This window comes from Schistocerca americana, chromosome 1 (genome assembly GCF_021461395.2).
Source record: "Schistocerca americana isolate TAMUIC-IGC-003095 chromosome 1, iqSchAmer2.1, whole genome shotgun sequence".
Taxonomy (NCBI): domain Eukaryota; kingdom Metazoa; phylum Arthropoda; class Insecta; order Orthoptera; family Acrididae; genus Schistocerca; species Schistocerca americana.
The window spans coordinates 1,119,544,744-1,119,572,378 of record NC_060119.1 but is presented as its reverse complement, the minus strand read 5'-3'; the positions used below and the strand labels follow the sequence as shown (position 1 = coordinate 1,119,572,378).

The following is a 27,635-nucleotide window of genomic DNA, read 5'->3' as shown; positions in this document are numbered from 1 at the left end:
CTCAACAGTTTTCATGCAAGATCGGGAGAGAGATACATTGAACTCAACAGTTTTCATGCAAGATCAGGAGAGAGACACATTGAACTCAACAGTTTTCATGCAAGATGAGTCCCCCCTGCACATTGCTCATGAGGTTCACCTGCTTCTCCAACATACGTTTAGAAATCATCGAATTATCAGCTGATTGTTTCCAAATGTTTCGTCAACCACACTACAGGAGAGAGACACATTTAACTCAACAGTTTTCATGCAAGATCGGGAGAGAGACACATTGAACTCAACAGTTTTCGTGCAAGATGGGTCCCTCCTGCACATTGCTCATGAGGTTCACCTGCTTCTCCAAAATATGTTTTGAAACCATTGATTTATCAGCTGATTGTTTCCAAATGTTACATCGCCATGATCACCTGATCTCCCTCCCTGTGATTTCTGGTTGTGGGGCAACATGAAGAACAAGGTTTACCAGGGGAACACTTACACATGTGCTGAGATGAAGCACAGCATATCAAGAGAAGTAGCCAGCAGATCTATAGACATGGTCCATTCTGCTGTGCAGAATGCAATCCTGCACTTTCAGACTCTTCTGGACACTGATGGGCATGATATTGAGCCCCTTTTTGAAGCAGTAATGGTATGACATACTATAGCAGCACAATAAAAGTGTTTCAATTGAATTGATTCTGCATTATTTCTCTTCCCAATGTCCTTGATACTAATGCTAGCAAATTCGGTCCTCGTACGGTAGTTAGTTTTCATGTTATAAGGAAAGTTTAATTATAACCACTCGGTATGTTGACTTTGAGAACACCAATTTGCTGTGAAAAATCAAAGGATATCAGAAAAATGTCATATAGGAATCTGTAGAAATAAGGATCCACGAGCACCCAGTCAATAGGGATAAAGATTTTCAGCCAAGTGTCGTGTGGTAATTTGGCATAAGTGGCTATGCTGATAGTGCAACTAACAATGGACAGCACACAAGGCTGATCACGAGTGCTCTCAGATATTCGAACACAGCTTCCAGTCCAAACCCAATTCACACCCCCCTCTTCCTGCCTGGCAGCCACACAAGACTGGAGCATCCACAGCCAAATGAAGGGAGCGGCCACCCGCAGTACTTCAATATGGGGAATCTGCACTGTCTTGACAGTTCACCAGAAGACAGTATTAGGTGCCATTCACACTCGGAAGATACAATATGTGATAAGACACATTGCAAAGAAGGTCACAAAATGCAACACTTATCAGTATGACACTCAAGCTCCCACTGGATCAATACAACAAGCAACAAGACACCATGAGTCACAGCTCAAATCATGAGCTCTACTGAAGAGCGCATTATTGTGGCTCACCAGTATTTATATCTCAAACAACTGAAAAGGGAAAGAAATTACTGGGTGCACCTGTACCATGCTATAAATGTCAAACATAGTTCAGCTGTAGTTTCTCGTAAGATCTCTCAACTTGAAAATTTTTATGAATTCACAAAATGTGTCCAAACAGTTTTCACTTTTTAGAGCAACTAGTATCAGCTACTCTGACAAAGCAGGACACAAGTTTTTGAGTTGCTATTTCTGCTGCTGAGAAGCAACTCATTACAATATGATAAGTTGGAAAAGTGTGTGAACGTCATTAAAAATGCCACTATGAAAAGTTTATTTTTTGTAAGACTGGCTTGTACAGTATTTTAATTCAGTGTGGTACATAATATAAATACAGATTACAAATTAATAAACCTATGATAGTATTTCTACAACTCTTCAGTTGCGCATAGTAGTATGGGATTCAGGTTGAAGAGTATTCAGGAGAAATTTTTCTGGATTTAAAGTGAGATCAGTCGCCATCAGTGGTGTAGCAGTGGGTGGTAAACTCTATGTAGGGGCAGAGATGTGTTTGAAGAAATGGAAGAAGCCCATGATGATAAAATAAATCCCAATGTGCCCTCTTCAGCTTCATCCAGCTGCCTATTCAGATGTAACAAGAATCTTTTATGCCTGCCTTACTGTTTCCTGAAATCAGTGTGCATACACTTCCAAAATGTACAGTCAGAAACCAACAGCTGATGACTCCTGGTGTCTTTCCATTTCAGTAAGTTTTTCATTTTCATCTTCGGCTTGTATTGGTAACATACAAAAAGGAGAAACATGAGGCGGCTCCAATGTGTCCCACATATTTTGTCAAAAATGGAAAGAGGTATGACTCTGCTTCCACCACTACAAACAAGTAAAGTATGTTAGCAATATTTCATTCATATGCAGCAATTTATGACCTAAAACCCACCAAATGTAAACTGACCAACTACTACATCCTTCACTGTAAACTTTTCAAAATATGCCTAGTGACTTGCTTATTTGTGAGGTATTACAATAACTGTCAGCAATAACGAAAAGACAAGTTCATTAATAAGCTGTGATGTCAGGCTATAAGATGTAGAAAAATCAATTTTTTTACCAAATAGTTTTCTCAAAACTGAATAAGAAAGACAGCATAAAGGCGAGCAATGTGAATTCCAAAACTGTCTTTTTGTTTTACATCTTTTATAGAAAAATTAAAAGTTTTACTTAGTAACTAACTACAGAGAAGAATGTAGCTTTGCCTCAACTACACCAAACAATTTTTTTGAGCCACATTGGATGACTTGAAATTGCCCTTGTCACGTATCATATAACGGAAGTGGCATAGATTAACCAGCGCATTGTGTTGCATCTGGTGATGTGACAGAGATACATGCTGGTGTTGTCCCAGTGTGAACCAATAAAGTCACTTTAACCATGTTTCTATGCATTCTGCTAATGTGGGTTGCTTCTGCATCATTACCACAAGTTGCTTCCCGTATCATATTGAATATTGTATCAGCTCAATGTGAAGCACCCCTTACACTCACCCCATCACAGTGTCTGGCTTTAAACTCAAATGCTTTTTATCAGTAGTCTAATATTGTCTTAAGTCTGGAGTGATATGTAGGACCCATAATATATTTCTAGATTCCGAACTCAATATCAGTTCTTGAAACTTTGTGTTATACATTCAATCTAACATGCCACTATGCACAGGGGATGTTGTGAGGGACCGTAAGGACTCTGCCTAGTCCGCTACTCCCAGCATCCTCTGCACACACTGTCAAGTTAGGCCGTGTGTACTGCAAGGACATTTTGTGGGATGTTTGATGTCTGCCTTCAAGTGTCTACTAGTTCAGGTTTTTCCAGCACTTCCATGACGCTCTAGCATGAAGCAAACAAACCTGTGACCACATGACACTCTAGCATGAAGCAAACAAACCTGTGACCACTTATACTTCTCTTCCTAGTATTATGTTCAATATCTCCTAGTACTTCTAAATTGGGATTAGTGCCATACACTTGAGCAATATTCTGGAACTGCTCATTTGAGTGTTATACATAAATTCTCATTTGTAGAGTGACTGTATTTTCCCAGAATCCTACAGTGAACCTAAGTCTGGAAATGGCTTCAACTCTGACTGAACCATTTCACATCCCCACAAGTTGTTACACCCAGGTATTTACATGAACTGACTAATTACAATAGTGGCTCACTGATATCTTAGTTGCAAGATGCTATGTTCATGAGTTTTGTGAAGGGCACAATTTTGCATTTCTGAACATTTAAAGGAAGTTGGCAATGTTTACAGCAGTTTGAAATTTTCTCAAGATCCGACTAAATATCTGTGCAGATTTTCACAGATAAAGGGAACCGCATCATCTGCAAAAAGTCTATGATTACAATCAATATTGCAAAGTTATTAATACATAACAGGAACAGCTCACACTCCAACACAATAAAAATTTCATTCAGTATCCCATATTATCATAAGAGTGATAGCCATAAAATTTAAGAAAGTAACGTTTCATAATGAATACTTTGTTTCTTCACAGGTACACATCTGCAATACCGGTATGCACTGAAATCCCTGTTGAAATGTATTCAAACAACAGACCAACAAAAGTGTGTAGTTAATTGCCACAGACACTTCTAGCATTGTCAAAAATATCTCTCTTTGTGATGAATTGGAAGTCACAAGAGAAATGAAAGCCTGGTGCCCAAAAACTAGTGTGTCGCAATCGAGATGAGAGCAGTTGAGAGATGGATCAGTTTCTGACATAACACCCATTCAAAAATATTGCCGAACCAAGGCAGCAACAGAAATGTTGCAGCTGTCTCAGGTTAATTCAACTGACTTCTTTAGCTACGTGGACAAGTGTGGGGTGTATCACTTTGACCTTGAGACAAAGGAGTAAAGCAATCTCCTAATGAGGTTATGGAAGGTTGCCAATAAAGCTGTCACAGCTGTCCAAGTATGTGCCCTGGTTTATTCTTCACAGATCACAGTCAAAACTTGCTGCTTCTTTGGACTACCACTCTCTGTATTCTAGTGAAATGGCATAAGTTCTTCCTTTTTCCTTGAATGAAGAAACCGTCCTAGGAAAGACAATTCCAGAATGATGGCAAAGTTATTTTTGAAGTTGAATGTCACCTGAACAGCCAAAATTCAGAATTCTATAACTAAGGTTTCTGCCAAGTCATCCATCGCTGGAACAAAGTGTCACACTAGGAAAGACAATTCTGGAATGATGGAAAGCTGAATGTTTCCTGAACAGCCAGACAGACAGACTTCTGTAACTAAGGACTTTGCCAAGCCATCCATCATTGGGAGACAGTGTCACACTGAAAGGTGAAGGTGTAGAGAAGGACTACCGGTAACACCCATCTCCAAGTCTCGTGGTCTCAGCTTGATGTTTTCAGGGTGATAATTAACCCTTGTGCTGCTACAGCCGTATTCTCTGCAGTCTGTGCTGAGTGTGGCTTTGTTGTGGCTGTACTGCTCGTCAAATGCTGCTACATGTGCTTATGAGACAACATTTCGACCACTGTGAGATACGTATTACATGATCTTAAGAAAATTATTCACTGAAAAAAACTGATTTTTGCGCAGCTTGGTCTGATATCTTTGCTCCATAAAAGACTAAATTTCTTTTTGTTACTTATCATACTTACTGTACTGCTTCAAATTAAGTAAAACACTGAAAAAATTTTAAAGAGTTTTCAGAGGTAAAAACACTTTGCTTATGATTGATATTAGTTCACACACTGCAGTGTATGAAAAATGTAGGTTAGATATTGAAATTTTATTTAAAATTAAAAGGAGAACAATATTTCATTTTATCTCAAGTTACTGATATTTGTATCTGACAGACAGCCAAATGTGGTACACCCATTTCCATATCTGTGGATCAGGAATTATGTGGTCGTAACAGTAGTCATATTTCATAAAAAGTTCAAGAAAATGAAATCCGGCTTTATGCAGATGATAGCAGCCAGAGATGCACATGTGTAGTATGATGAATACTCAAAACGTTTTTATTCTCTGAGCACAGCACCGAGAAGTTGGCAGCTCAAGACACATACAGAAGTCAATGGCACTGTATGAAGACCCAAGTATCAAGTGTATACAAGTCCACAGCAGCTAGGGAATAGAAGAGCAGGACGTTTATATATGTCCACAGCAGCAATGGGGTTAAGACTCTGTCACTACATCTCATACTTTAATTAACAATTGTTTATGCAGTACTTAGTTTGCATATCTTTGTCATGGTTCATAAATGTATAATTTTTATATAAAAAAACAAGATAGGTAACATTTTTCTATGATTTTTTAAATAAGTGATGACTATGTTTTTAGGGATATTGTGTTACATGGGGTCACAAAATGTCTTGCATATTCCATGAGTGAGGTTCTGTGAAGGGGTATTATAATGTACCAAGATTCAGGCTAATTAGAAAACCACTTTTAGATTTGAACTTTTGGTACCATTTTAGTTCTGAAATGCATGATATATGGTTTTTGAGGAAGCAGTCAATACATTGGAGCATATTCAACAAACAATATTTTTCTTATTTGTTTGTATTTAACAAGAACTTTTCTCATAAAGTTGGTCAACATATCAATTTCATTTTAAGAGAGAAAAATATGATTGGGAATATAAATTTGTAGATAAAAGTGTTCTAAATACAACATAACATCATTAAATTTGTTCAAACACAGTACATCAAGTAAACCATGACAGAAATCAAGAAAGACAGCAATTACTTGATTGCCTTGATCCAAAGCTTTCAGTATGTCATTTGAGAAAAGTGTGAGTTGGGTTTCACATGATTGATGTTTTTGAAATTCAATCTAGTTGGCATTGAGGTGGTAATTCTGTTCCAGATGCCTCATTCTATTTGAGCTCTGAATATTTTCTAAGATTCTACAACAAATAATGGATGGTAGTTTTGTGGATCACTTCTACTATCATTCTTGTAGATAGGTATGACCTGTGTCTTTTTCCAAGAACTGGGCATGGTTTTTGTTCAAGGAATGTATGATAGATTGTAGTTAGAAGAGGGGGGTTAACTCAGCCAAAAATTCAGTACAGAATCTGAGACGGATTCCATTGGGCCTGGATCTTTGTTCAGCTTTAATGATTCCAGCTGTTTCTCAACACCACTGACACTAATACTTATTTCATTCACATTTACAGTGGTATGAAGATTAAATTGCACTGAGAACAGAATCAAACTGAGGTGATACCCATTTGTAATGGAGCACCTGAAAATGGCGTTCAGTATTTTTGCTTCCACTTTACTATCATCAATTTCAGTAGCATTCTCATTCATGAAAAGTCTGGACATTAGCTTTGGTTTCACTGCCATCCTTCACATAAGTCCAGAATTTCTTTGAGTTTCGTGAGGAGTCTTTCAGTACGATTCTTCTACAATATTCCCTGATGCTTCACGTATTGCCCTCCTGACAGCCAAAAGCATTTCATTCAGTGCACCTATACCTATAGCCCTATTAGACATTTATTTTGTAGTAGTCTCTGTTTCTCTATAGTGACAATATACTGTGGATGGTCCTTACAATCAAGAATTGTTTGACTAGTTACATACCAATCCAGTGCATCGTAAACCATTCTTTTAAACTTGAGCCACAGTTCTTACATATGCTCCTGTCCAGAAATAAACATTTCAAGTTCTTCATTGAGATATGATACTAATGCCTCTTTATCTAGTTTCCTACAGATATAACTCTTTCTACTTCTCTTAACTGTCCTTTGTCCTTTTGACAGTAACTGTTGCGCTAACTGCCTAATGTTCATTGATACCATTTTCAAACATCTTTTTGTTGCTGTTATATCCAGTATATGTCTATCTTCCCAACTATTTCTTTTAGATAGTTTTCAGAGAAGGCTTTTGGTAATGTTTTGCAGGATGTATTGTCACATTTGACACACAACACTACAGTTGTTCCCATTGACTGTGGAATGATTAAAGTCTCCTCTGAAGATTGTGAAACATTAATACTAGTGAAATAAGGATTTTTCTTCTAAATTCTTTCGTTACATATGGAAAGAGGGGGGGGATGTGAGTCTGATGACACATAGAAATATCCAATTATTATAAGTTTATGTCCACCACTGTTACTGAGTCTCATCCTAACAATCTTGCATTTCTATAATGCTCAATTTCAGTTTTTTGTCTGCTGTGACAAATACACCATCTCCGTTTCCTAGTAGCCTATATTTTCAATATACTCTCAAATTTGCTGCACAAATCTCACTGCTATCAACTTCAGGTTGTAACAGCTTCATTGATACCACTTTCAAACATCTCTAGTGTTATGTGAGCTGGACTGCTTCTTAAATGTGCTACAAAATGTGTCACATTGTTGTGAATGTTTTGGCAGATTATTTTTAAGATTTTACCACTTGTGCCTGTGAGGGCACTGACCTGGATCTTACATTGAAATCTCAGGGTCTCCTACATTTATCATTATCTGAACTGGATGAGAGCTGACTAACCTAAAAATGCCTGCACAGTTTCAGTGAAAGAAAATCTCAAACTTGTTGGCTATGACGATACATCCTTGAGTTCTTCTTGGTCCCTGCCTCCCTTGTACGAGGCCTTCAACCCTTTCCGACAGAATTTTTCTACTCATTGCTTCTCCCCAATTCTATTTTATAACTAATGGAAATGTGTAGGACATTGTCTGACATCGGAGCTATAGCAGTAAATCATAATGATGTACATACTCCATCAGTGGACCTGAAAGTGTTAATTCTACCACTGATATGCCACTCATAGCCAAGTGCAACAACAATGATCATTCGCAAACCCTGTCAACCACATTGGCATTCACCCGTTCGGCTTCATTCTGCTCAGCTCGTATAGCCCCATCTCCTTTTGTCTGCAGGAAAGTTTATTTCTAGATGGCACAGGGATTCCCCTAGCAGAGAGGTCATGAACACTATGCACGATTCAAAAATCAACTTATGATTCATTCAGAAATCAACTTAGAATTTGTTCGCAAATGTTCAAAAACCAACAGGGATGCATTTCAAAATAATATGAACAATCGATAGACCAACATGAGCTGCTGGGTGCTTTGTGAAACAAGGTCTTTTTCCTCAAGAATATGAATTTGGTGCTCCCCCCCCCCCCTCCCCCCTTAGATTAGGCCTGTTGCCCATGCATGAATCTGGCAGCTTAGACATGACAGTAAAATTTTTCCAGGTAGCATCTGGCTGCTTCCTGCTATTACTTATACAGCTAACTGCCACATTTCTGTAGCCAGAAGTGGGAGAAGATACTACTCATACACAACTCGACAGTGCATGCACATGAGCTCGCTCACAACTGCTCAAATGAATCTAATGTAAGCAGTTGTGATGTCATGCTCATCGGAGGCAATTTGTTGTTATGAAGAATTGCATAGTCTTCCTAAAGCCTTTGACACATTTTGCTGTTGGCAGGCGCTTGTATGAGAACTGTGTTTTGTTGTTGAATATGGCACACTTCCTTGGAAACTTACGTTTTTTGTCCGTTGATGTTTTATTGCTGCAGTATTATTCTGCAGTAGCGAGGGACAGTAATGTCCTTTGTTACAGTATTGGTTCTTACCAGTGAAAGTTACGAAAATTTAACTTAATAACTAGAACAATGAACAACTCCCAGAATTCTAAAAAATTCCTGGGTTTTTTCCGGTTTCTCCCAGATAAGAAAATTCCCAGGTTTTCCCAGATCTCCCGGCTGTCCCGGGATGCATACACCCTATTAAGATATGGCTCTTGGGTTCACCACCAGAATACGTTCTGTAAACCCCACAATACATCTTCAATGCATCTGCTCATCACCAACAGGTGGTGTCTTCTGGTTACTGATGACAAGAAGCAACTGCCAATGTCTGCAGGGCAATGGTCCTCTAATAGAGGTCTTCCTTGAAAGTCATATACGCGAGACTGAATTGTTATGGTTATAATAGAGGGAAACATTCCACGTAGGAAATATATATCTAAAAACAAAGATGATGTGACTTACCAAATGAAAGTGCTGGCAGGTCGACAGACACACAAACAAACACAAACATACACACAAAATTCAAGCTTTCGCAACAAACTGTTGCCTCATCAGGAAAGAGGGAAGGACAGGGAAAAGACGAAAGGATGTGGGTTTTAAGGGAGAGGGTAAGGAGTCATTCCAATCCCGGGAGCGGAAAGACTTACCTTAGGGGGAAAAAAGGACGGGTATACACTCGCACACACACACATATCCATCCACACATATACAGACACAAGCAGATATATTTAAAGACAAAGAGTTTGGGCAGAGATGTCAGTCGAGGCAGAAGTGCAGAGGCAAAGATGTTGTTGAATGACAGGTGAGGTATGAGTGGCGGCAACTTGAAATTAGCGGAGATTGAGGCCTGGTGGATAACAGGAAGAGAGGATATATTGAAGAGCAAGTTCCCATCTCCGGAGTTCGGATAGGTTGGTGTTAGTGGGAAGTATCCAGATAACCCGGACGGTGTAACACTGTGCCAAGATGTGCTGGCCGTGCACCAAGGCATGTTTAGCCACAGGGCGATCCTCATTACCAACAAACACTGTCTGCCTGTGTCCATTCATGTGAATGGACAGTTTGTTGCTGGTCATTCCCACATAGTTAGGTGGACGGCGGAAAGACACTCTTGGTGGAGTGGGGAGGATTTCATGAAGGATGGATCTCATTTCAGGGCAGCATTTGAGGAAGTCGTGTCCCTGCTGGAGAGCCACATTCAGAATCTGATCCAGTCCCGGAAACTATCCTGTCACAAGTGGGGCACTTTTGTGGTTCTTCTGTGGGAGGTTCTGGGTTTGAGAGGATGAGGAAGTGGCTCTGGTTATTTGCTTCTGTACCAGGTTGGGAGGGTAGTTGCGGGATGCGAAAGCTGTTGTCAGGTTGTTGGTGTAATGCTTCAGGGATTCCGGACTGGAGCAGATTCGTTTGCCACGAAGACCTAGGCTGTACGGAAGGGACCGTTTGATGTGGAATGGGTGGCAGCTGTCGTAATGGAGGTAACGGGTTGGGTAGGGATCCCAGGCGTTCGAAAAAGTGGTTTGTGTCTTTGATGAAGGATGGGAGACTGCACGTAATGGGTTGAGGGTGTTGATCTACGTAGGCAGAGATACGTTCTGTGGGGGCTTGGTAACCAGCGACAATGGGGCGGCCGGGATGATTGGGTTTGTGAATTTTAGGAAGAAGGTAGAAGGTAGGGGTGCGGGGTGTCGGTGGGGTCAGGAGGTTGATGGAGTCAGGTGAAAGGTTTTGTAGGGGGCCTAAGGTTCTGAGGATTCCTTGAAGCTCTGCCTGGACATCAGGAATGGGATTACCTTGGCAAACTTTGTATGTGGTGTTGTCTGAAAGCTGACGCAGTCCCTCAGCCACATACTCCCGACGATCAAGTACCACGGTCGTGGAACCCTTGTCTGCCGGAAGAATGATGATGGTCTGGTCAGCCTTCAGATCACGGATAGCCTGGGCTTCAGCAGTGGTGATGTTGGGAGTATGATTAAGGTTTTTTAAGAAGGATTGAGAGGCAAGGCTGGAAGTCAGAAATTCCTGGAAGGTTTGGAGAGGGTGATTTTGAGGAAGAGGAGGTGGGTCCCGCTGTGACGGAGGACGGAACTGTTCCAGGCAGGGTTCAATTTGGATGGTGTCTTGAGGAGTCGGATCATTAGGAGTAGGGTCATTTTTCTTCGTGGCAAAGTGATACTTCCAGCAGAGAGTACGAGTGTAGGACAGTAAATCTTTGACGAGGGCTGTTTGGTTGAATCTGGGAGTGGGGCTGAAGGTGAGGCCTTTGGATAGGACAGAGGTTTTGGATTGGGAGAGAGGTTTGGAGGAAAGGTTAACTACTGAATTAGGGTGTTGTGGTTCCAGATTGTGTTGATCGGAATTTTGAGGTTTTGGAGGGAGTGGAGCTGGAAGTGGGAGACTGAGTAGATGGGAGAGACTGGGTTTGTGTGCAATGAGAGGAGGTTGAGGTTTGCTGGAAAGGTTGTGAAGGGTGAGTGAGTTGCCTTTCCGGAGGTGGGAAACCAGGAGATTGGATAGTTTTTTGAGGTGGAGGGTGGCATGCTGTTCTAATTTGCGGTTGGTCTGTAGGAGGATGCTCTGAATAGCCGGTGTGGATGTGGGAGAGGAAAGATTGAGGACTTTTATTAAGGATAGGAGTTGACGGGTCCGTTACCCCCAGAAACCATCCTTGTAACCATTGATGCCACTTCCTTATACACAAATATCCCGCACATCCAGGGCCTTGCTGCGATGGAGCACTTCCTTTCACGCCGATCACCTGCCACCCTACCTAAAACCTCATTCCTCATTACCTTAGCCAGCTTCATCCTGACTCACAACTTCTTCACTTTTGAAGGCCAGACATACCAACAATTAAAGAGAACAGCCATGGGTACCAGGATGGCCCCTTTGTACGCCAACCTATTCGTGGGTCGCTTAGAGGAAGCCTTCTTGGTTACCCAGGCCTGCCAACCCAAAGTTTGGTACAGATTTATTGATGACATCTTCATGATCTGGACTCACAGTGAAGAAGAACTCCAGAATTTCCTCTCCAACCTCAACTCCTTTGGTTCCATCAGATTCACCTGGTCCTACTCCAAATCCCATGCCACTTTCCTTGATGTTGACCTCCACCTGTCCAACGGCCAGCTTCACACGTCCGTCCACATCAAACCCACCAACAAGCAACAGTACCTCCATTATGACAGCTGCCACCCATTCCACATAAAACGGTCCCTTCCCTACAGCCTAGGTCTTCGTGGCAAACGAATCTGCTCCAGTCCGGAATCCCTGAAGCATTACACCAACAACCTGACAACAGCTTTCGCATCCCGCAACTACCCTCCCAATCTGGTACAGAAGCAAATAACCAGAGCCACTTCCTCATCCTCTCAAACCCAGAACCTCCCACAGAAGAACCACAAAAGTGCCCCACTTGTGACAGGATACTTTCCGGGACTGAATCAGATTCTGAATGTGGCTCTCCAGCAGGGATACGACTTCCTCAAATGCTGCCCTGAAATGAGATCCATCCTTCATGAAATCCTCCCCTCTCCACCAAGAGTGTCTTTCCGCCATCCACCTAACCTTCGTAACCTCTTAGTTCATCCCTATGAAATCCCCAAACCACCTTCCCTACCCTCTGGCTCCTACCCTTGTAACCGCCCCCGGTGTAAAACCTGTCCCATGCACCCTCCCACCACCACTTACTCCAGTCCTGTAACCCGGAAGGTGTACACGATCAAAGGCAGAGCCACGTGTGAAAGCACCCACGTGATCTACCAACTGACCTGCCTACACTGTGACGCATTCTATGTGGGAATGACCAGCAACAAACTGTCCATTCGCATGAATGGACACAGGCAGACAGTGTTTGTTGGTAATGAGGATCACCCTGTGGCTAAACATGCCTTGGTGCACGGCCAGCACATCTTGGCACAGTGTTACACTGTCCGGGTTATCTGGATACTTCCCACTAACACCAACCTATCCGAACTCCGGAGATGGGAACTTGCTCTTCAATATATCCTCTCTTCCCGTTATCCACCAGGCCTCAATCTCCGCTAATTTCAAGTTGCCGCCACTCATACCTCACCTGTCATTCAACAACATCTTTGCCTCTGCACTTCTGCCTCGACTGACATCTCTGCCCAAACTCTTTGTCTTTAAATATGTCTGCTTGTGTCTGTATATGTGTGGATGGATATGTGTGTGTGTGCGAGTGTATACCCGTCCTTTTTTCCCCCTAAGGTAAGTCTTTCCTCTCCCAGGATTGGAATGACTCCTTACCCTCTCCCTTAAAACCCACATCCTTTCGTCTTTTCCCTGTCCTTCCCTCTTTCCTGATGAGGCAACAGTTTGTTGCGAAAGCTTGAATTTTGTGTGTATGTTTGTGTTTGTTTGTGTGTCTGTCGACCTGCCAGCACTTTCATTTGGTAAGTCACATCATCTTTGTTTTTAGATATAGACTGAATTGTTCGTCATACATGTGAGACTGAGTTGTATGCAGATGAGAGGATGGTAGTGTGTTCAGCGCCTTCTACTGAGAACCAAGCTGCCGCCTTATGTGCACGCACCAGACTACTGGTGCTGCTGCCAAGTGTCACTGTGGCCAGAAGCCAAATCAGATAGATAGATAGTCGTTCCAATACATTGTGGTGTAAATGTCATCAGAAATTCTTGTTTTCCTCTACATCTAAAGGTGGCAGGGTTCCAGGCTGTACTTAACTGGAATGCTGACTCTGTATTTATTACCGTATCTGCCATGATAATAAGTACTGCCTCCTTTACCATACACACCCAGAAAGATAAAACTGAGGAAATAGAGTTTGGCCTTTTGTGCATCACGCAGTGTCCTGTGGTAATGCAATGCTTAGCTGTTCTAGATTTATCAGTTTGGCTCAGACAAGTCAGTCAGAAAACTGTACTTAAGTGTCAACATTCACCCTGCAGGCTATCAGCACTGGACATAATGTGTGCTCTGTGAATCAGTGTGTGCAGCACGCCATCACTGAGGACACGAAAATTTTGTGAAAATGATTAAAAAAAAAATAATGCAAAACTGGCAGGTTTTAGCAAAATAACATAAAATCAGTGATTTTTACGAAATATCATGGAATCTGACATTTCCCCATATACGTTGAATGTAAATCTGAGGACTGCAGTTTACTAATATTCATAACCGATAGTTATTGAACACTGAAATTGCATTTACTTTCTCAAGGATAAGGTTCCTTTATAATCATAAAATGACACTTCATTTCCCACATAATGAACTATGATGTGATGCCAAAAATAGCACCAAAACAGACAAAAAACAAACAAAATTGGCAAAAAGTAATATGGAAATTGACAAAAACCAGTGAATCTGACAATAAACTTACCGAATTTGAAAAAATAACATCAAATTTACCAAAGAGTAACATCAAATTTTGGAAAAAGTAACACCAAATTTGACAAAAAGTAACACAAAATTTGACAAAAATAGCTGCAAATTTGGCAAAGAATAACACTATTTGTCAAAAATAACTCCAATATTCACAAAAAAATAACTCCATCTTTGGTGAAAAATAAGACTAAAATCAACAAAAAAAATAACACCAAGATTGACAAAAAAATAGCACTGAAATTGAGAAAAAAATCTAAATTGGAGAAAAGTAATACTGAAATTGGAAAAAATAACACGGAAAATGAAAAAATTAAAACCAAAATAGACATAATAAAGTAACACAGAATTTGGCAGCTAAACGGTGCTGAATGTGACAAAAATAGCACCAAATCTGGCAAATATAATATTGAATTTGATAAAAAATAACAGCAAATTTGGCAAAAGATAGCACCAAACTTTGCCAGAAAATAAATCGATTTCTTCCTGTCCCTAACAATCACAGTATGCTTCATGGTGATAACTTGTAGCCCACAAATATAAGTTAGTGTGAGTAGACCTGCAGTACATGTGGTGTAATTTGTCCCTTTTCCCCATCCTCAAATAATCGAAGAGTCCTCTACAGACATATCAGGTGTGCCGTTCACCCCCAGAAAAACTAAGCAATTTTTTAGGTCCTGACAAAGACTATCTCAGCTTCAGGAAACAGGCTGTATCTGAGGTTCGTTGTGAGTGTTGAATTACATACATCAGTCATGCATGTTGTACAGTGCAAGACTGATGTGAGAAACACCAATGTCATACACATCTGTGTGAACTGTATAAATTGGCAATAGCGAAGTACTACCTTGGTGTAGGACACCACATGATTTATGAGAAGAAAAAGACAATATCCTTAGTTTACACTTTCTGGACCTGTCTGATAAAGGAGGCGATACATATTCACACAGTTAATTATCTACTAAAGGACTCAGGATTTCAAGTAAGTGCAGCCAAGGAACCATGAACTAGCTGTCAGATACAAAGAAAAACAAGAATATCTGAAATTTGTTACACCATTACATAATGAAAAATTTACCTAGCTACGAATTTTGGTTTGGCTCCTGGCCACAGTGACACTCAGCAGCAGCACCAGTAACCTGGTGTACACATGGAAGGCCACAGATCAATTCCCAGTAGTGGGCTCTGAACATGCTACTGTCATAAGTCTGTCAGCAATTGAAACACACATGTTCGACTTCAAATGAGATCTCCACAACAAGACCAAGAGATCACTGTAGTGCACACACTGGCAGTTGCTACTTGTCAACAGTAACCAGCGGATACCACCTGACAACATTGAGTAGGTACTAAGAAGAATCATTGTGGAATTTACAAAATATGATAAAGCAGAAAACTTGGAGAGACGTATGTTGAATTGTGAACATCAGAATATAAAGCTATCTGAAATCTGGCTGGACTGTTTGCGCTAAACCTACAGAAACACAGAAAATTGATTACTTTATGATATAAAAATATATATATATAAAAAAACAAAGATGATGTGACTTACCGAACGAAAGCGTTGGCAGGTCGAAAGCCACACAAACAAACACAAACACACACACAAAATTCAAGCTTTCGCAACAAACTGTTGCCTCATCAGGAAAGAGGGAAGGAGAGGGAAAGACGAAAGGATGTGGAAAAAGAATACCACAACTTTAGGAATTTAAAACTCTGCAACGACAAAAGGCAGAGCTAAGCACTATCTGTCGGCGAATTAGGGAGCTATAAAGTTTCATTTAGTTGTACATTTGTTCGCTTGAGGCGCTGTTGACTAGGCGTCAGCGTCAGTTGATGCTAAGATGGCGACCGCTCAACAGAAAGCTTTTTTGTGTTATCGAGTACGGCAGAAGTGAATCGACGACAGTTGTTCAGTGTGCATTTCAAACGAAGTATGGTGTTAAACCTCCTGATAGGTGGTGTATTAAACGTTGGTATAAACAGTTTACAGAGAATGGGTGTTTGTGCAAAGGGAAAAGTTCTGGACGGCTGAGCAGCCCGTGACAGATCACTTCATCACTGGCCTCCAAGAAGCCCTGATCTTACCCCCTGCAATTTTTCTTATGGGGGTATGTTAAGGATATGGTGTTTCGGCCACCTCTCCCAGCCACCATTGATGATTTGAAACGAGAAATAACAGCAACTATCCAAACTGTTACGCCTAATATGCTACAGAGAGTGTGGAACGGGTTGGAGTATCGGGTTGATATTGCTCGAGTGTCTGGAGGGGGCCATATTGAACATCTCTGAACTTGTTTTTGAGTGAAAAAAAAACACCTTTTTAAATACTCTTTGTAATTATGTATAACAGAAGGTTATATTATACTTCTTTCATTAAATACACATTTTTAAAGTTGTGGTATTCTTTTTGAATCACCCTGTATATTTTTCCCGCTTGAATTTTGTGTGTATGTTTGTGTTTGTTTGTGTGTCTGTCGACCTGCCAGCACTTTCATTTGATAATGAATGGGAAAACCAAGTTCCCTGGGTATGTACAAAGGGAACCTCTGGCTCTACAAAAGCTAAAAACCAAACCAAAAGTATACCTTACTTGCAACTCCCTTATTCTGAATGCATGCTGTTGCAATGTGGCTCCATGGTAAATACTACAGTGTATGAGTAATCTCTATTAGCATTGCACATGGCAAATTTGTCTGTAAATTCTTCTACGTCATGCAGTTTTTAATCTTCAGTAATAACAAAGTAGATACATAACTGTGAAACATACTTAAGTATATGAACATTATTTACATCATTTGATTGATATTGGCTGCAACATTTTGAAATCAGTAAGTAATCTGAGCATTACAGAAGACACAAATTTGAACTTTTTCTAAACATAGAATAGAATATGGGAAGTACATATGTCCCGTAACAAAATTTTTTTCCATTAATTGCAGTTACCAATTAATATAACCTATAGCAATAACAGTTTAAAATGATATCTCTGTACAACTGTACTGCTAAATCTGGGTAGAATGCAAACAATGGAACAAGTAAAGACTATCACCTATAGTATGAGTGAGTACATTGAGCAGTAGATATGCACGTTAGTATAAAAAATTAAACAGTCTCACTATACTTACAAACTTGTGCTCTTCTTTAGGTACACACAAAAACACAAACACACATAGACAAACACAAAGTAGGGAGGTGGGAGGAGGAGACTACATTGTCTCTGGCAACCAATAAATCTAACACCTCCACCCCATGGTGAACAGTCCCTCTACTCATTTACTTCTCTGTGCAATGTGTAATGAATGAATGAATGAATGAATGAGTCCAATATCAAATTCATAACACATTCAGAAAATTAGTCAAACTGAAGTCACATCAGTTACCCACAATCACAGATGTTACAGGAAGCATGGCATGCTGGTTATTACAAAAATAACAATCCTTCTTAAATTTGTAGCTATTATTCATGGATACACTACTTAAGTTATCATTCTCAGACAAAGTTGTCCAACAGCACTTGTCAATTAACTGCCATTACTACTTACACTTATGAAAAAATGGAAAATGGTACAAATTGTAAGCAAAATACCTGTCTTCCCTTTCCTTTCAAAATTTCAGCTTTAAGTTTTTCAGCCAAAGCATTCCTTTCACTCTGGACTTGTGCAAGTTCCTCTTCAAAGTTAGTTTTCTGGCTTTCTTTCAGGGAGTCCCTCTCCTGGAGCAGAGCCTTCATCTCTTGCAGAACCTCTGTCACAGTGTCATTGTGAGACTGCCTTTTTTTCTCCAGAGACTGCATAAGTGAATGGCCTGCCAATATTAACTGTGGCTAGTAATAAAGATATGAAATAACTGAAGTATTTTATTTATCCTAACTTATAAATTAGCACAAAAGATACAAATTGTTGAAATATTTGTTGTATTTTTTATTTTAAACATTTAATTATTTCAGTATACATGTTTTCTGATTTAGAGAACTAGACAAAGCACACTTGATAGTATATATTTCCTAAACTGTTTGGAGTTGAAATACAAGCACAGCTTAAACATAAGACTTCTAAATAGTGGGTTGCTTTGAAAACATTCAATATAAAGGGTGATGTATGACTGAGGCATATCATGTAAGCAATATAACAACTTTGCAAAGTTGAATGTCAACAGTTACCCAAATGTACTGTATTAAAGGGTGACCTGTACTGTGTATGAACAGGCACAGACAGAAGGTAAGGGCAAAATGTATGGCATCACAGAAAATGTGGATAGGAAGGAGGAGCTGAAACACTGCGCATACAAAGAAAGAGACGTTTTCTATTGCATTTTCCATTTAATAGTTACCTTCTTACATATTTCATACTCACAAGCCATATTCCATCACCTGACAGATTTTTTTTTTTTTTAACTACAGATGCTGTTGCTGGTGATAATGTTGCTACTAATGATGCTTTTGGTACGGCACTTGAACAGAGAGGTTATCAATATCATTACAGAGTATTAACGAAATTCTTAAATGATGGAAAACCCAGAATGGAATAATGATAATATTATGAAAAGCATAGACTGCTACTCACCCTAGAGAAGAGAGACTGAGTTGCGGGCATACACAACAAAAATTGTTATACATTTGAGCTTTCAGCCAAAAGGCCTTCTTGTAAGGCAGAAAACACACACAGATTCACACAGGTGCAACTCCCACACACATGACCACTGAGGCCAGACAATGCACAGCAACTGTGCCTAATGCCAGAAGCAATCCATGGGTAGTAGGTATACAGAGGAGGCAGGAGTGGGGAGAGGGATGGATCCCAGGGTAGGGAGGGGGAAGATACCAGTATAGGGAGGGGGGCAGATACCTGGGTATGGAGGGGGGAAGGTATAGTGCTGCTTGTGGGAACATGTAGAGACATGGAGTGGAATGGTGTAGACATGGTATGGCGGCTAAGTGCAGTCGGGAGAGTTGAGGGGAAGGGAGGGAGAGAAAGGAGAGAAGTAGAGGTACCGAAAAAAAAAATATCTGCGCATGCTCCCACAAGCAACACTACAGCCCCCCCCCCCCCCCCCCAAACCAGCCTCTTCCTTACCCCTCTCACTCACAGACTGCCTCTGACATCAGGCACAGTTGTTGAATGCAGTCCAGCCTCAGAGACCAGAGACACTGGTCGTATGCATGTGAGTTGTGCTTGTGTGTTTTCTACTTTAGAACAAGGCCTCTTGCTGAAAGCTAAAATTATATCTGTATTCTTGTTGTACATGTCTGTGATTTAACTTCTGTTCTATAAGGTGAGAAGCAATTTATCCTTTTCATAATATTGTTGTAACTGAATGCTTAGTGTGATGAAGTTGTAAAAACTATAGTAAACTCCAGCTGAAAAGGCCTCGGAAGGCCCAATCATACTGACTCCTCAGCCTATAGGTGTCACTGGATGTGGATATGGAAGAGCATGTGGCCAGCACATTACAGTCCCTCTGTTCTCAATCAAGTAGCTCCTCAATTTGCCTCACAAGGGCTGAGTACACCAAGCGTGACAACAGCACTTGACAGACCAGATGGTCACCCATCCAAGTGTTAGCCAAGCCCGACAGTGCTTAACTTCGGTAATCTTACAGGGACCGATGTTGCCACTGTGGCAAGGCCATAGGCAACAATATAGACACCTTTTCTAAGAAATTAGCTGAGAGTCTGAACAAAGTTTCAATGCTCAAGAACAATATAGTTTATGTGGAGATATAAAAATAAACAAAAATATTACAAATGAAACTAGTAGCAATCTTACAAACATGCTCTGTAATTTTAGCATATCACAATTGGACAACAGTGCAACAAGTGTAATGAAAACCTCAGCATCAGTAACTGATCATCCTGTTACAAATGTACTGTGTTCTATACGCAGTTATTTAAAGAAATGTAACTACCTCAGAGAAGCACAGTTCAGTTTCTGGAGTAGCAGAAGTACAAAATCAGCAATAGTAGAGTTTACCGAAATGGTAATCCATGTACTAGACTGGATGTGTACCGCACAAGAAAATGTTTAGATTTATCAAAGGCCTTTGAGGAATTGCCAATGACGGGTTCTGATCATATATGAAAAACAGGGCTCACAGGTTAGAAGTAGCACAGGCTTCAAAAAAGCAAAATTTTTAGTCAAAATTTGTAGGAAAGTTCTGGCAGAATGTAAATATTTATGAGCAAAGGAGAGTACTCAGTGAACAGCAGAGGTGCTGGGTCATCAAGAGGCACATACAAAAGAGAATGGAGATATTGCTACCTTTCAGAATAAATCAAACACTGAAAAATCTAGGCTGGAATATCAACAACCATGAGCAGGACAGACTGCTATTCACAATCCATATGATACATTGAGTTGCAGACCGACACAATGAAAAGGCTGTTACATGTCAAGTTTTCAGCTAAAGCCTTCTTCTGAAAAGAAAGGAAAACAGACAGACATTGACACATGCAGGCGCACCTCACACACGACATCTACCCCAGCTGCTTTGGTCAAACTGCAAGTGCTGCATTGAATGAAAGCAGCAATCTGGAGTGAGGTAGGGAAGGGAGAGGGATAACAGGATATAGGTGGGAGGAGAGAAGAGCGCTGTCTGGTGGAGCATGCAGGAACTAGAAGGTGGTAGGACAGGGCTGCCAGATGCAGCATTGGGAGGCTGAGAGGGAGGGGGGTTCCGAATGGCGAGAGGAAAAGGAGAGGAGCAGAGAGGGGAGAGGAGTGGTGGCTGAATTTTCAGACAGCATGAGAATGAAGGGAGATGAATTGGGAAGAGGTGATGGGAGAGGGGGAGGGGGGTGGTTGGGTGGAGGGGGGGGGGGACAGTTACTTATCATAGTTTGAGATCAGGAGGGTGAATGGATTGGGCAGTTTTTGCACCCTTCCTCTCCAGCACCTGGAAGAGTATTCCAGACACCACCTCCATAAGTTATCCAACCTGCTGACATCCTACTGCTGCCTAGGAGCACTGCTATCCAAACCCTATCCAAATCACTATGTTCCTCCTCGTCAACAACTCAAAGCACCCAGACGCTGCCTAGCTGACTTTTTCAACTTACCACATCCTCTAAAACCCCTTGTAACACTCCACTAAATCCAGATCTGAAACAACCCAAGAATAGCCTCACATATGTTTCAGTCCCATACAAAAGCCTCACCTTCAGCCCTACACCTGAATTTAACCTTTTTGGATTTGTCAAGGGTCTACTCCCCTTCTGATCCCTGCAATGGAAACACTTCATTGCCACCAATCTCTCCAACCAAAGTCAACCTAATCACAACATTGAACCCTGCCTCTTCCAGTTCACACCACCGTCCCACCTTGATCCTCCACCCCTTCCCACCTAACCACTGCCTGGTCATCATCCCACCTCCCAAAAACTCTTTTGACATAGGTTTGTGTCATCATAAAAGATTAGTTTTTAATAATGCCTTAAGTAATTTTAACACTTGACTTTTTTTCTCTGAATTAATACAGTTCTCTCCTCCTAGTACAAGATTAATCTGACTGGCTAGAATGGTTTACTGTCAACATCTGAAAGTAATGATCAGGCACTCCACTTAAAATTACCTTTCCATCAACATTAGTGGAAGTCCTTGGGTCTGAAACCAATTTGTCTGGGGACATTTTCAACAATAAAATTTATTAAATATTCAGTAAATAACTGACAAAAACCAAATGGACTTTAGTTCTTTACAAATACTCCATTACATTTCTTGTAAATTGAATTTTCTATGACTCTGTTACAATGATTACCACATTCTTAATACTCACTCTGGAAAGAATTCCTCAGATTAACAGGACAATAATTACTTCTTCCCTGTATCCATTTCCCTCCTAATTCCCTGTACACCCACCTCCTACGTGCTCCCCAAAATCTACAAACTCAACAATCTTGGACATTCCATTGCAGCTGGTTACTGTGACCCCACTGAAAGAATTTCAGCATTCATTGACCTACACCTCCAACCAATTGTCAAAAACTAGCATCCCATGTCAAAGATACAAAACCAATTCCTTCACTGACTCTCTACCACAGGGCTTAACAACTCGCTGGTTTTGAGCGTGAGTACTCGCGTCTGCTCAGGCATGTGCTCGCGAGCAGGTGCAAGGTCGCGGAGTGGGGAAATGCGCACACATGTTTGAATAGGGCCGCAGCGTGCCTATTGAATTCGCACCAGCTGTGTAACGTTTAAAGTACTACGATCAGCTCTAACAGTCACTTCGCTGGTTAAGAATCATGTCAAGTCGCCGTTGTGTAACCCCAACCATGCTTTCGCAGTTCAACCCCCATTGGGAGGAATTGTATCTGTTTACAGAAAAAGATGGTGTTGCAAAATGTGTAGTATGTCACAAAATGCTGAATTCTTTTAGGAAATTTAATTTGCAGCGACATTATATGGCATACCACGCGAAAGACTACGGAAGTGGAAAATGTGATGTACCAGATCGCGCACAGGAAGTTATTAAACTTAAAAGGAAGCTATCCGAAGAAGATATGGACGACGAAGAAAAATCAACTGAGGCAGCTCTCAGAGTGAGTTACAAAATTGCTTTGCTTTTAGCAAATTCCCTGCACCCCTTCACTGATGGCGATTTAATAAAAGAATGTTTGGTAGTTGCTACGGAACATTTGTGTCCATCTCAAGTTGAACAGTTTCGGATTGTGCCATTATCTAACATGACCATTATGCGTCACATACAGGACATGGCAGACGACGTCCAGAGCCAGCTTGCAAATATCTGTAAAGATTTTATGCCGTATTCTCTAGCTCTGGACGAAAGTGTTGATATCACTGGAACAGCACAGCTTGCCATATTTATTAGAGGTGTTAACAGAGATCTTCAGGTGAGGGAGGAGCTCCTCGATGTAGCAGCCATGAAGAACACTACAACCGGGGGTGATATTTTAAGTAGTGTTGAAGAAAGTGTTGAAAATATAGGATTGTCGTGGAATTCTTTAGTTTCAGTGTCTACGGACGGTGCACCAGCGATGACAGGGAAAAAATCAAGTTTCGTTGCGCTGTTGAAGGAGAAAATGCAAAAACTGACCGTGCCGAATGAAATAAGGGGCGTTCACTGTGTGATCCACCAGAAAAACTTATGTGCAAAGAGTATCACTCTAAAAAATGTGATGAGTGTTGTTCTTCGTACAACCAATTATACAAGGAAGCATGGACAACAACACAGGCAATTTAAAAGCTTTCTTGAGGATGTAGAAAGCCAATATGGTAGCCTGCCTTATTACAGCGAGGTCCGCTGGCTTAGTCGTGGCGAATTATTAAATCGATTTTTTTGCCTATTAGATGAGATAAATATGTTCATGGATATAAATAACATGTGTGTTCCTGAATTGAAAGAGCCTTCATGGAAATGTGATCTCGCATTCTTAGCAGATTTAACTAGCCATCTGAATGCTTTGAACATTTCACTACAAGGTAAAGATCTGCTAATTATTCATTTCATAGATCGAATACGAGCTTTTAAAATGAAATTGACAATTTGGGTGAGTCAGCTGGAAACAGGAAATCTAGCTCATTTTCCTAAATTATCATCCATGCAAGATGTTCACAAAGACTGTGAACGTTATTCACATAGTTTAGATGCCCTTAAGGAAGACTTTGATCAACGCTTTCAAGATCTGACAGCACTAGATAGTGATTTTGATCTGTTCTCCTCTCCATATTCAGCGAATATTGAAGAGATTCGTCCTGAGCTGCAACTAGAAATAACTGAGCTGCAGTGTGACAGAGAATACACAGACAAATTTCAGAACAAGAAAAACATTTTGGAATTCTACAGACACTTCCCTCAGGATAGATCTCCTTGTTTGCACAAACTGGCGGCTACAATAATATCAATATTCGGTTCCACGTATGTTTGTGAACAACTGTTCTCTGCAATGAAATGTAACAAGACGCGCCTGAGAAACGCATAGTCTGATCGAAATTTAAACTGCACGCTGCGCCTACAATGGACAAGAACAATTACTCCGAACATAGACGCAATTGTAAAGGGCAAAAAGTACAAGATAACCGAGAATCCCACACTTCAGTGACACCTTTTATTGTGTAACAGTTCACAAATTAATACGAACGGAGAGGCATACACTAAGCTAATAAAATTACGTGGCACGTGTACCCTCTCCTTTATTTGTTTCATTTGTCGCAGTAATAATTCGTGATATCCCTGCAGGTTGCCGCAGATTTACATTGACTGGCGGCAGCTGTTCTGTGCCACACGTGACTCTCCCCACTCTCCGCTCTGGTCCAGTAGTGGGGGCAGCGTGCTCGCCCTGCTCCGTGCTCGCGCCTTGCTGCTCACAGCTTGCTCCGCGAGCACGTATGTTGTGAAGCCTTGCTCTACCATCTCCACCATTTTACCTCCTGGATCCCTACTCATCACTATTGATGCCACTTCCCTATACACTAACATCCCTCATGCGCATATACTTGCTACTATTGAACACTCTCTCTACCAATGACCTTCAAAATTCCAAACCCACTACCTCATTTCTCATACACCTTACTAACTTTATCCCAACACACAACTACTTCTCCTTTGAAGGAAAGGTACCCACTACCCGATTTCTCATACACCTTACTAACTTTATCCCAACACACAACTACTTCTCCTTTGAAGGAAAGGTATAAAAACAAATCTGTGACACATCCATAGGCACCAACATGATACCCTTCTGAACCAACCTGTTTTTGAGCCATCTGGAGGAAAGCTTCCCAGCCACCCAGAACCCCAACCCCTGGTATGGTTCAGGTTCACTGATGATACCATTATGATCTGGACACTGGGCCAATACATCCTACCCCCATTCCTTCACAACCTCCACACCTCTCGTATCTGCTTCATCTCTTCAACCAGTGTGCCACCTTCCTGGACATTAACCTCCTACTCTCTAATGGCTCCACCCACATCTCTGTTCACAATAAACCCATCAGCCACCAACAGTACTTGCATATCTGCAGTAACAAGAACTTTCTTGTAGACAGGCAGTATCCCCCAGTCCTAGTTCACAAACTGATTTCCCATCCCATACCCATACACACCATCAATCTTCCCATCACACCAAGAGGCACCTTGAATATCTGCTTCGCCACCCGCTACCACCCCAGACTGGAACAACTGAACCAAACCCTTTCTCAGGGCTTTTATTATCTATCATCATGCCCTGAGATAGGGACTCCTACCCTATTGTATTGTATGGACCTGGGGACCTAGAAACAAAGGAGAGGCTTCATCCCCACCGTAGCCCTCAGTAGTACACAACCCCACAAAGGGCCACAGCTGTCCACTCACCCCACTGCCGCCTCACACGAACCCAGGGTTATTGTGTGGTTCAGCCCCCAGTGGACCCCCTCCCCCACAACACCCCCTCCCTCACCCCCAGGAACATCTTGCACCAGACAAGTGTACACCCAATGTTTGCGTGATAGAGTAATTATGGTGTACGCGTATGTGGAGAAAGTGTTTGCACAGCAATTGCCGACACAGTGTAACTGAGTTGAAATGAGAGGAACCAGACCGCATTTGTCGAGGCAGATAGAAAACCACCTTAAAAACCATCCACAGACTGGCCAGCACACTGGACCTCGACACTAATCCACCGGGCAGATTCGTGCCAGGGACTGACAAGCCTTCCACCAGGAAAGCGGTGCATTACACTGCTTGTACTGAGGCGTTCAGACAGTCATTTTTCCCTCGCGCGATCCGCGAGTGGAACAGAGGAGGTAAATATTACTTTGGTGCAAATTGTGCCCTCCGCCACACACTGCTTGGTGGCTAGCGTAGTATACATGTATATGTACATGTAGATGCATGGCTAACTGGGCGGCCCCCCTACCCTAGGTCCTTCCCATCCCTCCTGAAGTGCTTTTCTGCTGCCCACCAGATCTCCACAACATCCTAGCCCATCTCAATGCTGCACCCAGTCCCAAACCCTTGCCACAGGGATCATATCCCCATGGAAGAGCCGGATGCAAGTCCTGTCTGACATAATCGCCCAACAATTCCTATTCCAGTCCTATCAGAGGCTTATCCTGCCCTATAAGAGGCCAGGCCACCTGTGATTGCAGCCAGGTCTTATACTAGCTCTGCCACAGTCATTGCACAAATTCTCATATTAGTATGGTTACCAACCAGCTGTCCACCAGGATAAATAGGCATCACCAAATTACAGTCAAGAGCAAAGTGGACCGCCCTATAGCGCAACATGCATCTCATTATAACATGCTTGATTTCAAAAGCTGCTTCACAAATCGGGCCATCTGGACCCTCCCCACTGCCACCAGCTTTTCTAAAGTGCACAGGTGGGAGTTATCCTTAAAACACACTCTCCACCCCCATATTTATCCTGGCCTTAACCTATGATAACTAACTGTTCCAAATCTCTACACCCATCTGTTTCTGCCCCTTCTGTCCTATCACCTCCTCCCAGTTCATGCTACTTCACCATCATTGTGCACCACCCTCTAACAATGCACCCACCAGTCATTTCCCATCTCTGCTCCTCTCCTTCTCCACCCCACCCCTCCCACCCCCAAAACACACATCCACAGTCTCCCAACACTGCGTCTGGCAACATTGTTCTACTGCCTTCTAGTCCCAGCACACTCCACCAGACAGCACACTCTTCTCGCCTCCCACCTGTAACTAACTATCCCTCCTCCTTTCCTGCTCCATCCCAAATTCATACTTTCAATCCGAAGAAAGTTTTAGTGTGCAACATTCTTTTCGATGTGCCTGTCTGCAACTCAACATGTCATCTTTATGGTGAGTAGCAACGTATACTTTCCATAATTTTGGAATAAACTGTTTGAAGAGCCAAAGTGCAAACACACACACACACACACACACACCTGTGCACCTTGTAACACCGTAGCTCTAATGCTTTACCGATTTATTTTGCATTTTTGTTTCATTTAATGTTACATCGTTGAGTTTCTGTAAATGTTGTTGGATTGAATCGATACCATGAGAGTGTTTATTCTTTTCTGTTAAAAGCTTTGATGTCTTTTATAGTATAGGAAGTGTAATCCCTCTAATATGTACAATATGAGCAAATGATATGTTTTGTCTTTCTCACATAATCTCTTTGAGGATGAATAATTTTATTTAAATAATTTTTTTATAGAAATGTCAATATGTGCAAAGGTTCTGTTTTATTTAAAATGTTAGTTTACTGTTATGTAAACTTCTGACCTTCACTTAGGGGGGACTGATGACCTTCGCTGTTTAGTCCCCCTTAAACATCCCAACAACCACCACCACCTTCACTTAGGGTTCTTAGTTATTTTGTATGTAAAAGGTGCTGTGGTTGCCCTCAGGAATGGAACTGTGTAGA

General features: G+C 41.4%; 1 protein-coding gene across 1 annotated transcript in view; it reads right to left on the bottom strand.

Annotated features, from left to right (window-relative positions):
• Nucleotides 1–27,635, bottom strand: part of LOC124596812 (golgin subfamily A member 6-like protein 22) — a 267,662-nt gene that overhangs the window by 147,692 nt on the left and 92,335 nt on the right. The window contains exon 6 of the mRNA XM_047135897.1: nt 17,868–18,085. Within this exon, the coding sequence (XP_046991853.1) occupies nt 17,868–18,085 (218 nt within the window). The remainder of the gene's footprint in view (nt 1–17,867; nt 18,086–27,635) is intronic.